This window comes from Theobroma umbraticum, unplaced genomic scaffold, assembly GCF_002168275.2.
Source record: "Theobroma umbraticum cultivar Fairchild unplaced genomic scaffold, ASM216827v3 scaffold_81.0, whole genome shotgun sequence".
NCBI classification, from domain to species: Eukaryota; Viridiplantae; Streptophyta; class Magnoliopsida; order Malvales; family Malvaceae; genus Theobroma; species Theobroma umbraticum.
Window position 1 is genome coordinate 761,061 of NW_018397268.1, and position 10,800 is coordinate 771,860.

General features: G+C 38.1%; 2 protein-coding genes across 4 annotated transcripts; one reads left to right on the forward strand and one right to left on the reverse strand.

Moving 5' to 3' along the window:
- The first annotated feature begins 168 nt into the window (after positions 1-168).
- Positions 169-6,311, forward strand: MOS7 (nuclear pore complex protein-like protein). 3 transcript variants are annotated; one of them, XR_002445971.1, is made up of 10 exons: positions 169-522; positions 981-1,132; positions 1,474-1,596; positions 2,079-2,223; positions 2,710-2,771; positions 3,243-3,459; positions 3,677-4,597; positions 5,067-5,316; positions 5,411-5,850; positions 6,173-6,311. XR_002445971.1 is itself a non-coding variant. In XM_021439683.2 (9 exons), exons 1-9 carry the CDS (start codon positions 226-228, stop codon positions 5,686-5,688), a joined length of 2,445 nt encoding a protein of 814 aa, XP_021295358.1. In that variant the 5' UTR covers positions 169-225; the 3' UTR covers positions 5,689-6,095. The 3 variants fall into 3 exon arrangements, 1 of the variants encoding a protein (XP_021295358.1); XR_002445970.1 differs by having other exon boundaries at positions 6,167-6,306; XM_021439683.2 differs by lacking the exon at positions 6,173-6,311 and having other exon boundaries at positions 5,411-6,095.
- Positions 6,282-10,794, reverse strand: CPD (Cytochrome P450 superfamily protein). Its single transcript, XM_021439684.1, has 8 exons — positions 10,082-10,794; positions 9,640-9,789; positions 9,242-9,487; positions 7,533-7,619; positions 7,362-7,440; positions 7,145-7,251; positions 6,931-7,061; positions 6,282-6,844 (listed from the first exon to the last, which is right to left on the reverse strand). The coding sequence occupies exons 1-8, from the start codon at positions 10,601-10,603 to the stop codon at positions 6,730-6,732; spliced, it is 1,437 nt and encodes a 478-aa protein (XP_021295359.1). The 5' UTR covers positions 10,604-10,794; the 3' UTR covers positions 6,282-6,729.
- Positions 10,795-10,800: the final 6 nt, after the last annotated feature.

The following is a 10,800-nucleotide window of genomic DNA, read 5'->3' on the forward strand; positions in this document are numbered from 1 at the left end:
ATTTTAAATAAATATTATAATAAAAATGTAATTAAATAAATATTTATTTATTGATTTGTGATTTATTCTTCATGTTTTAAACGACATCGTATCGATTACTTCGGAGAAGCTAAAACGCTGCCGTTCAGTTTACGCTTCGTCACCTTCTCCTCCCTCAACAGCGTTGTAGCAGAAAAGAAGCTCGACGCGCTTCCACTCTCCCCGGAGAAAGAGAGAAAGAGAAAAATGAGGTTCAGCTTTGAGTTAGCGGAATCGAACGAGAACGATTCTCGAAGGTCCTTAACACCTAAAGAAGAAGTCCAGTGGGTCCCGCTTCAAAATCACCCGGTGTTCACCTCCGCCGTCGGAAGCGGAGCAGCGGCAACCGCTTCTGCGTCAGCTCGAGCTGTTAAAAACCTTTTAGCTTGGGACGGAGCCTCGAGACTCTATTGTTGGGATTCCAACAAGCAATGCCTCCATCGAATCTCCATTCGCTTGGGCGAGCCCGAGCCTACCTCCGTTGTCGCCGCCTCTCCTTCTAAAGTAGGTTTAAATCTTACTTAAAAGAAACAAATTAGTCTTCTTTTTTGTATAATTTTGTTCAAATCTTTGAATTTGTAGACTTTAGTCTAATTACTGAGAAAGTGAATCAATTTGAAGAAGCTTTTACTGCTTAGAACTTTTAGGTTTATAAATTTTGAATTGAGCTAGAATTTCGAATAAATAACTAATAAAATTAGTTTATATAAAACTAAAATCATGCATTTTATTAGCCAAGATTACATTTTTATTCTTAATTTTCATAAAATATTGTTTGCTTTCGTATCAAAAAGTAATCTTTAGTCTGATAAATGTGAGCTGAGCATGAGGAGTATAAGAACTTTGACTTACTTTTAAAAGCTTGGGATGAGCAGCCGCTCGCCATTATGCAATGTGGATGGTGAATTATATATATTATTTTGGTGTTTAAATGCAAAAGATGTAACTGAAGCAATTTCTAGGTACTGCGAGCAGATGTGGAGCTGAATTTTGTGGTTAATAAAATCTCCATCAATAGGAATGGATCAGCTTTACTCCTAGCTGGTTCAGATGATTTATGTGTCATGTACCTTTATGGACGTACTTCTTCTAAAGACAACAGTATCATTTGCAGGTAATTGTGTGAAATAAGATGGTCTATTCACCTGTTTTTTCTATTATGCATGCCGGATTTTGTTTCTCTTGTAGTAGTGTTTGTGAGGAACGAGTTGATTGTAGCTTGATGGATTACTAGGTTGATGTTTGCAACACCGGTTATTGTAATAATTCAATTTCTGGTGTGAGTTCATCTATGGTTTAGAATGGACCATTATTAACATAAGATGTCTGGATTTTTTTTTCCCCCTTCTTTATAGATGCTCATGCTTATGCCAATGTTTCCACACTGCTTGTGGTGGCTATTTTTCTTGATGTTCTTGAACGTATCTGCTTAAAAGTTGACATTTTGTTCTGCAGGACTGTTTCAATCGGTTCACAAATTTATTCAAATGAAAGCAGTGCAATTCGCATCCTACAAGTGTCATGGCATCCCTACAGCGACACCCATGTTGGAATTCTCTCTTCTGATTCAGTTTTCAGGTATAGAATATTCATCCCATAATATTCAGGTTGTATTAAGTGATCACAGTCTGGAGGCTAATTGATGGGTTATAATTATAGTACTTGCTCTGAGGTTATACCTTGGTTTGGGAAGGAGAGTGGTTAAGAATTGCAATAAACTTGTAAAGAAATAGCAGATAATTTATACAATTGAGGTTTATTTAACTATGAAAAGGTTTAAAGCTGCTATCAATGTCCATGTCTGTTTCTTTATATGTGATACATTTCTTTCAAGCTCCCCAAGGTTTTGATTCCATTTTAATTTGTGTCTCTCTTTTGGAAAATATACGAGTTTGTCTTATATCTTGTTTCACCTGCAGCATTCTTTCACTGGTCACACTCTTCTAAGTCTTGCAATTCAATTTTGATGGAAGTAATCCTGTTAAAAACAAAATTGTATAAATGGTCTATTGTGTTTGATTGAGGCATGCATTTAACTTCTTGCTTTTACTTTTCTGCAGGCTCTTTGATTTATCATCTGGTGTGATGCAACCAGAACAAGAGTATTATCTGCAGCCGGTTGAACCTGGTAGATCTAGGAATGCTGCATCAATCTGTCCTGTTGACTTTTCTTTCGGGGGAGACCACCTATGGGACAGGTTTAGTGTAAGTTCAATATATTTTTAGTATGTGAAGCATATGTATTCCTGTTGCATGGGTTTCTCTTTTGAGTACTGCAATTTTAATCTTAGTACTTGATTTATACAATTTCAGTCAATGACTTTTCATACCTCTCTATGAGTTCAGTTGCTAACATTTCTTGAGATTGATGGGATGCAATTGATATTTCTTTGCTCTATGGATGAATTAGTCCATAATGTTGCTCTGCTGGTGCATTATCAAACCTACAAATCTTATTTCACACTTTAAATATGGCAATCTGTTGCCTCAGTGTGTCTTGCTTCTCTCTACTTAATGAAATTGTTAACATCCAATCTCATTTAGACTTTCATTAAGTATCCTCTTCTTTCTTATGGTGTTATCATGATACAACTCCTATCTTTTTCCTATTGCTAAGCTTGTTACATTTGGAATTAATTACTATTCTGATATTGCAGCAATTTTTTAGTTTACCGTTTATGTTATTTTCAGGTCTTTGTATTATTCAGCGATGGATCAGTTTTCATCCTTTGCCCAGTTGTTCCATTTGGAAGGTATTCAGGATTTTAAATTTTCTGCTGTTTTTCCCTTTTCTTATTCTTTTTTATTTAAACAACATTCGCAACAAATGTTGTGCTTATAAGTTTATTTGAACTTTGTAGGTAGTGATGTTACATGTAGCACTTCTGCTGTATTCCACTTAGCTTTTAAGAAAATCAAGATACTTGAAAATTAAGGTTATGAGGATAAACTTTGTGTATTGTCATGTGAGCCACATGCCACAGGTCACAGATCTGTATGGTTTCATCATTTCCTCATGCTCAAAAAAAAAAAAAAAGGGGAAGTTGTAAAGACTGCAGCTTATTTCTACCCTATACTGTGTGTGGTCTAGAAATTTCTCTTATTCCTTCTCGTGTCTTGCTATTATCATAATGATGTCATTGCCTAGAGAGTTACATGTTAATTTGCTACTAGTTTCCTATTATATTTCTTTTTGATATACTGGATGATTTATTTCTAAACAGTGTTTACAAATGGGAGTCGATATTGGAGATGTATAGTGATGCTCATACATTTGGACTGAAGTCAGCCAATTCTGCAGCTGTTAATAATTCTAATCTGGCAATCTCTTGGTTAGAAGCAACTTTTCCTGAGCTAGCTCAGCAAGCAACAGATGGGGAAAATCCATCTACCATAAAAGCTCGTTCACATGCTTTATTTGATGTGTCGCTTGCTCTGCAGGTATGTGAAATAACGTATTGTAGCCTATGTGAGGAATGTATTTGGTTTTGATTGGAGATTCTTTATCTGTTTGGATATGCAATTTATGCTCTTCTAGGAACGAGCAATTTAGCCTCTCTGTCTATCATAGCATGATAACTTTTACTGAGAATATTTAAGGCTTTGTCGTGACATCTTTGCAACACCACTAATCCTTTTGATTGGCTAACATTTCCAGGGACCATTACATAAAGTATGTCGTGATGGGGAGGATGAAGCTCTGGCAGTTAGGGGTGCAGAATGTGAAGGCCGTGCAGTCAGTTTTCTCTATAATCTAGTCAGCAAAGACTCAATTCTCGTGACTGCCTGGAGTGGTGGGCAATTGCAAATAGATGCCCTAGCTGATGAAATCCAGCCAGTCTGGATTACTGGTAGTGCACCTCGTCTTCGTGTTGATTCCCATGATCATGTTCTTGGGATTGCTATGATCTGTGAACCAAACCCTGCTGAGCTTTCTATCGTGAAGCTTGATCAACCACTTGATAACAGTGTTTGGTTGGGGCATCCACCTCCCTTGTTGAGACTGGCAATAGTGGATTTGGCTTTGCCAAGGAAGATAGAAAGCAGTTATCTTATCACAATGTATGTTGATCCCCTTATGCCTGAAAGAATATATTCTCTTCACGAGGGAGGAGTAGATTCGATAGTGTTGCATTTTCTCCCTTTTACATCTCAGATCAATGGGAAGGATGAGAGTATCAGAACTCCCTCTGTGCATCCTGTACTGAGTACATGCCAGGGTGAAACATCTTCACCTTCTCCTCTATATGGCTTTGTGTCACTGTCAGATTCATTTGGATACTCATGGGTTGTGGTAGTCACTTCCACTCAAGAATGTGTTGTGCTAGAGATGAAAACTTGGAATTTGTTGCTTCCCATTCAAGTTGATAAAGAGAAGCCCATTAGCTTGGAAGAGCAGAAAGAGAAAGATACTCCAAATATCATAAGCAAAGAACTCCTTGGTGGTCCTAAGTCAGTTCTGGCTCCTCAGGCCTCACCTAATCTGCGTTCTGTTTCTGCAGATTCTATTGAAGGTCGATCTGCTCTTCATCAGTACTTCAAGCTTTTCCATGAAAATTATGTTGAATATGCACATAAGGTGAGAATGCATCATTTAATTGGCATGGATTTACTGACATAGCTTTTTGCTCCCCACATTTTCTGTTTTCATAATTTCTCTCTTGCCACGGGGTAAATGTTGAAAATGTTATTGGAAATATGTGAAAGACTTTTGCCTATGCTGCAAATTGAAAGTTTTTCTGTATATGTCAACTTATAAGGCCTAAAAATGACCGAAATTTATATGACTGCTCAGCATAGTCAACTCTGGCAAAGGATGTAGTTATTTGTAGCTCACCACGATTAATAGCAGTTTTAAATATGAGCTTCTAGGCTTATGTTTGCGGGTTTATTGTCAGTATAACATTTTTCTTCCGACAATAAGACTGGCTTTGCCCGTTAAAAGATGATGTCTCCAAAAACTGAAGAATTACACATTCAAATGCCCTTGTGAGTATATGATTTCCTTTTAATGTCATTGTAAGAAGATTTCTTCTTGACTTCTCTAGGTGTACTTTGAGCTGAAACATCATGGTCCTCAGCTAAAGAGAATCATAGATGACCAGCATGCTCGTTTGAATGAGGCACAACAGAAGATTTTGAATGTCGAAACAAAACAATCTATGCTGGAGGAGAGGATTGATCGTGCAGTCCGGCTACACAATTCTTTGGAACAGCGTTTGCAACATCTGAGAAGCCTGCCTGGGGCACACAAGAAACCGCTGTCTAGAGCAGAGCGAGAATTTAAGTCCGAACTTGGTAATCAATTTTGTGCACATTACAACAAATTTGCATTTGTAGCATGCTGATGACCACATCACATAATTTGATAATTTGTCTGGTCATTGTGCAGATCAATTTACTGGAGTTGAACTGGATGCTTTGCAAGCATCCATTAATACTTTAAGAGGGAGGCTTAGAAGGTATACACAATCTTCAAAGGACAACCTAGCAAATCAGCAAAGGAAAATGCCCGGTAGGAACCATATGCAGGATGCTCAAATCTCTCAACTGAAATCTTCACTTGCAAAACTCTCACTAGTCAACAGCGAGAGTTCAAAAAAGGTTAAACTCGTTGAATCTGCATTAAAGAGCAAGGAAAGCAGCGTGAACAAAACAATCTCCTCATGAATGAGTAGTAAACAAACTGGAGTTGTGTCAGCTTTTTGCCTGTGGTGTAGGATACATTTAATTGCTCTCGGGAGCTCTCTCCCTCCTCAAGGCAGGATTATTTGTTTGGTTAGGTTCCAATATAAAGCCCAAGCCTGAAGTTGCCACCATTCCTTAGTCAAGGTAATATTTTAGTACACCTGATTCTATATGTTTATTCACAATTGAGTAGCAGCTGATCGTGATGGGTATGAAAGCATTTGAAGGATCCAAGTAGCATCTGTTCTCCTTTGAAATAGAGTGAACCAGTAGCAGCAGATGACATAACATATATTATCTTGAGAATCATCAAAATTTTGTTTTATGGTACTGTCACGGTACATTGATTCTATGAAAACAATGTGTACACATAGCTAACATCCCTTGCACGTGATTTTGCAGCTTCCCAGTAACTTTTTAGGTCCATACCTTAATTGTTTCCTTGTTCATTGTTTCTTAGCTTCAGTGTTGTCAAGAAAAAGAGAGCAAAAAGGTGGCTTCCTTTTCTTCTCTGAAAGGAAGAAAGTAGAACTGATTGAAAGGCTCGAGAAACTTGAAAAAAGGGGGCAGCCCACTAAGAATCAAATCGGGAGACAGGTATAATGAATATATTAAACTTATTGTTCGATGATATTTGATAAACAATTCCAGGGTCTTTTCCTTCTGTAGCTTCAGCCCATTGATGAAAATTGAGTGCTCTCTTTCCTTACCTTATGGCTAGAACTTCCTTTTCTTTTCTCATTTCATTTGAATAAAAATTGGCTGCTAATACCATTCGGGCATTGTTACAAACTTGAATATGGAGCAAAATGATGCCCACTGCCTCCTCTTCCTACCAATACCGCAACTCCTCAACACATAAGAATTAAGTTAATTTACATTCACTAACTCTATTTTTTTTCTTAAATTTTCATTATTGCATCCGAACCATCCAAAATGATTACACCTCTCTTCCTACATTATCTTAAAACTCCATTTTCCTTCTTGTTTTTCCTCTCTTCCTGGCTTTTCTGTCTGAACTCTTTATGTGGCTAAAGAAGTAGCATTCTGAAGACGACGCTGCACGTTGATTGGATACCGCTTCTGCGTTCGGGTTGTTGGGAAGAATACCAACTTATCTTCTTCAGCAGGAACCCAACTGTTCAGAGACAAAAGGGTTAGTTCAACATTCAGTCACGAAAATGGTGATGGAAAAGAAAGAATATCGATTAGATATAGGTATACCTGAACCGAGTTACTAGGTGGTGTAGAAATACAGAGAGTTCTACTCTAGCAAGCTCATATCCCGGGCAGAGTCGAGGTCCTCCTCCAAACGGTGTGTAAACGTTTCCAGGACAGCTCATTCCAGAGTTATTCTGTTAAACATCATAAAACTATAAAAAATACTGTTGTATGATGTTTTGAGTATGTGTCTGTATGTTCATGCGTGTGTGCTTACCTGCCATCTCCATGGATTGAAAGTGCGAGCATCTTTGAAGTGATCATGGTCTAGATGTACAGCCCGAAACGATGCAAAAACCTTCCAACCCTTTGGAATTGTATAACCTGCTTGAAATTTGAGTTTACCAGTGAGCACAAAAGCTAGCTAAGAGACCTATGTCTCTGCAACATTACATGCTTATCGGGCCGATGGCAGAAAGGTTTGTATATCTGACCTTTTATGTTGATATCTGTCATTGCTCGCCTGAAGACTCCGCTGATTATGTTTGCCACTCGCAATGTCTCATTAACAACCTGGAAATTCGATTATGCGAAAAATCCGGGGTTAAGCAAGAACGGAGGTACGCTGGTTTGCCATGGAAATGTTTGCAGGACAATGAACTTACACATTGAGTGAATGGCATTGACTTATAATCAATCCATTCTAGAGCCTCTGACTCACTTTTCTTTGCTCTAATCCCCTCGTGCTCTTCCTGCCAAACCATAATAGTTAGAGCATTGGAAGTAAAATGATGAGAGGACAAGCATCTTCCCTAAAACAAGCTTATTAAAACATATATATTGTATATGAAATTTCACGAAATTCATGTTAAATGTGTTCCGAGACATAAAATTATATGAAATTAACGTTTGACTTGTCCCGAATCGATATCAGCATGAAAATCGTGCCAATCTGAGAAAAAACTTATGTTTAACGTGTGTGTCTCATTCTCCTTGCAGCGTAACTCATTAATCAACGTCACCAACAAATTAAATAAATATAGTAGGCTTTGATCACGACCCGTGGGCCTCAAAAGCCATCATGATTTCATGGCCCATGTGATGTTTCATCAGCCCTGATGCCCTTTAAACGGTCCCACATCACACAACCGAACGGCTAGGATTCAAACCATCACATATCAATGTATATTCAGAGTTAAACAACAGCAATCCTAGGAAGCCAAAAGCGCTTTGTACTCCCCTAAGGTTAGTAGTGAGACTTTAGCTTCTTATGACATCACCCCCATCCCTCAAACTTTTCCCACCGTTTGATAAGCCTTTCCCCCTTGAAATCAGAGCCGCTCATTTCCCAATGACACCTCACCTAGAGGACACCAAAGGGGAGGGTGGTCAAATCATACACCCTTTTGCACACAATAAAACTGAGGTAATAACCCAAAAATACCCCTTTGAGGGGCTTTATTGTCATTTTGGGAAAGACAAAATGGTCAAAGAGTAAGTGTTGATCAGAACTCTCTGACAAATTGGTCAGATTTTCCAACCTTTTTCTATTTCTTTTTTTTTTAAATAATTTATTTCCTTCCTAATTTTTAGATTTTTACAGCACATCTTAAGGCGTGCAACTTGGAAGAGGCATCATTTTGTCCGGTTAGACAAATTTCAGTTCCTACTTTGACTTTTATGTTCTTGTACTTTTTGCCTCTACTTTTGACCTACACCATTAAAACACCTTCCAACCTTATCATATATTTTTTACAGACCCTTTTTCCTCCCCTTCCCTTCCCTTCCTTTGTTTTTTTCTCATTTTCAATTTTAAATTTTCATATTATTAACAAATAAAAACACCCATCTCAAGCTTATGGATCATGTGTGTATATATATATACTTCAATTGGATGAATTCTTTACCTTATGACATGAAGAATGTCTATAACAATAAATGTAACTAAGTTGAATTGAAAGCATAGGTTATAATAAAAATGAGAATGTCTCCAAAGCAATATAAAATGATAGTAAAGAAAAGGGTCATGGGGATCACATGATTGGGGCGGGGGGGAACAAAACAAATTTTTTTATATATTTTTTTAGTTCCCATATCAAACTCATGTGTGTGTCATTGCTTGGTAGGTATTTTCCTATATAAGTACAATGTTTGGTTAATATTATATCATGAAAAACCAAACAAAATAAAATTTAGCCATGTGATGTATCATTCCCATCCATGTGACAATGGTCGAGAGAATGGAAGATGAGTTCTTTAGAAAGCAATGGCCAAATTTGATCATTCTTTTATCTTTTGGACCCACCACGAAAAACCCAAAATTAATATTTTTTTTATTTCAAAAAAAGGAAAAATAGCCAAAGAAGAATTTTACCTTGAGTTGAGCCAAAGCAAGAGGGGTCTCAGTCAAGAACTTGACAGCAAGAGTCATGATAGTTGAGGTTGTTTCATAGCCAGCAACAAGCAAAGCTACCAAGAAATCAACAATTTCCTCATCGGAAAAGTTGTCATCCCCAGCTAATAAAGCTGCCAACATGTCGTTCTTCCTTTCCCCTCCTTCAAACTCTTTCCTCCTCTCCCTTACGATCAAGCTCAATGCCTCTGCCACCTTTGTTCTCGCCTTCATTGAACAAAATTAAAACTTATTCAGCATTTCGGATACATTTATCCGAATAAATGTACCCGTAGTGTTACGGATGTATATATCCAATACGTTTTTAAGTATATATACGTGTATATGTACACGTAGGCGTAAGCAATGCTATCACTTACTTTGATTGCACGACGGTAGGTGGTGGAAAAGAGAGGCAAAGGGACAGTGAAGAAGCCTTCAATGACAAGAACGTATTCTTTTCTCAAACTCTCACTCCATTCACCAGGATCAAAGCTCATCAGCTGCTTCACTGTTAACTCAAAAGTAATCTATAAAAAAGAAAAAAAATCAAATTAATTAATTAATAAAAATAATAATAATAAGTAAAAAAATAATCAGAGGTGTGCCATGGAAATGATGCTTTAAAGACAGAATGATTTCAGCCGTCAACTTTATTCCCTCCCTCCCTCCACCCCATGGAATCTGAGTCACCACCTCCATTTTTAACGTGTTCATAATCATTAGACGACCCACCACCGAGTCAACTCAGTCCCGATAAAGTAATATACGGTTTTCCCTTCTTTTTTTTGGTTGGTTGGTTGGTTGGTTGGTTTGTTTTACCTTCTTGGCTTCTTCCATGAGGAAGACGCGGTCGGTCCAGGAATCCAAGTTGAGCCGGACCAACCGGTCTATATCGACCAAAAGATGATCCCTGATAATCGACGAGTTAGCGAAGCTCATAGTCAAGGAGTGCATTCTTTTGTGGAGGCTTCCTTTCATCAAGAGCAATGAATGTTTGCCAAGCAAATTCGATATCGAACCCGGGTAACTACACTCGAAGAGCTTCCCTTCGTTTTGCAAGATGAACCGGTTGGTTTCGGGGTCAGCTGAGAAAACAGTGGGTTCACCGAAAACATGGGTGGTGAAGATTGAACCGTACCGGCTCACCCTCTCATCGATAAAGGGTTCGGGGTTCTCGGTCTTGTAAGCCGCTATGAGCTGTAAAGTCTCCCCGACGAAAGGTAAACCCAAGTTTCCCGGCGGCAAACGGAGGCGCCGAAGACGGGAGGCACGGAGGAGGAGGAAGAAGACGGCGGAGACGACGGCGGTGAAACAGAGATAGTAGTAAACAAAGAAAGCCATGACAAACAACACAAAAAAAAAAGGGTTCTTCTCTTTTTCTGAGATTAAGTTAAAAGAGAAATCAAATACAAACAAAGAAAAAAAGAAAAGATTTATGAATATAAATACAAAGAGATTTTCGAGTGAAGAGAAATGGGAAGTTTATAAAGAGAGAGAGTAGAGCAGCACACGAGGGGTATCTGTAAGAATCTAAGGCG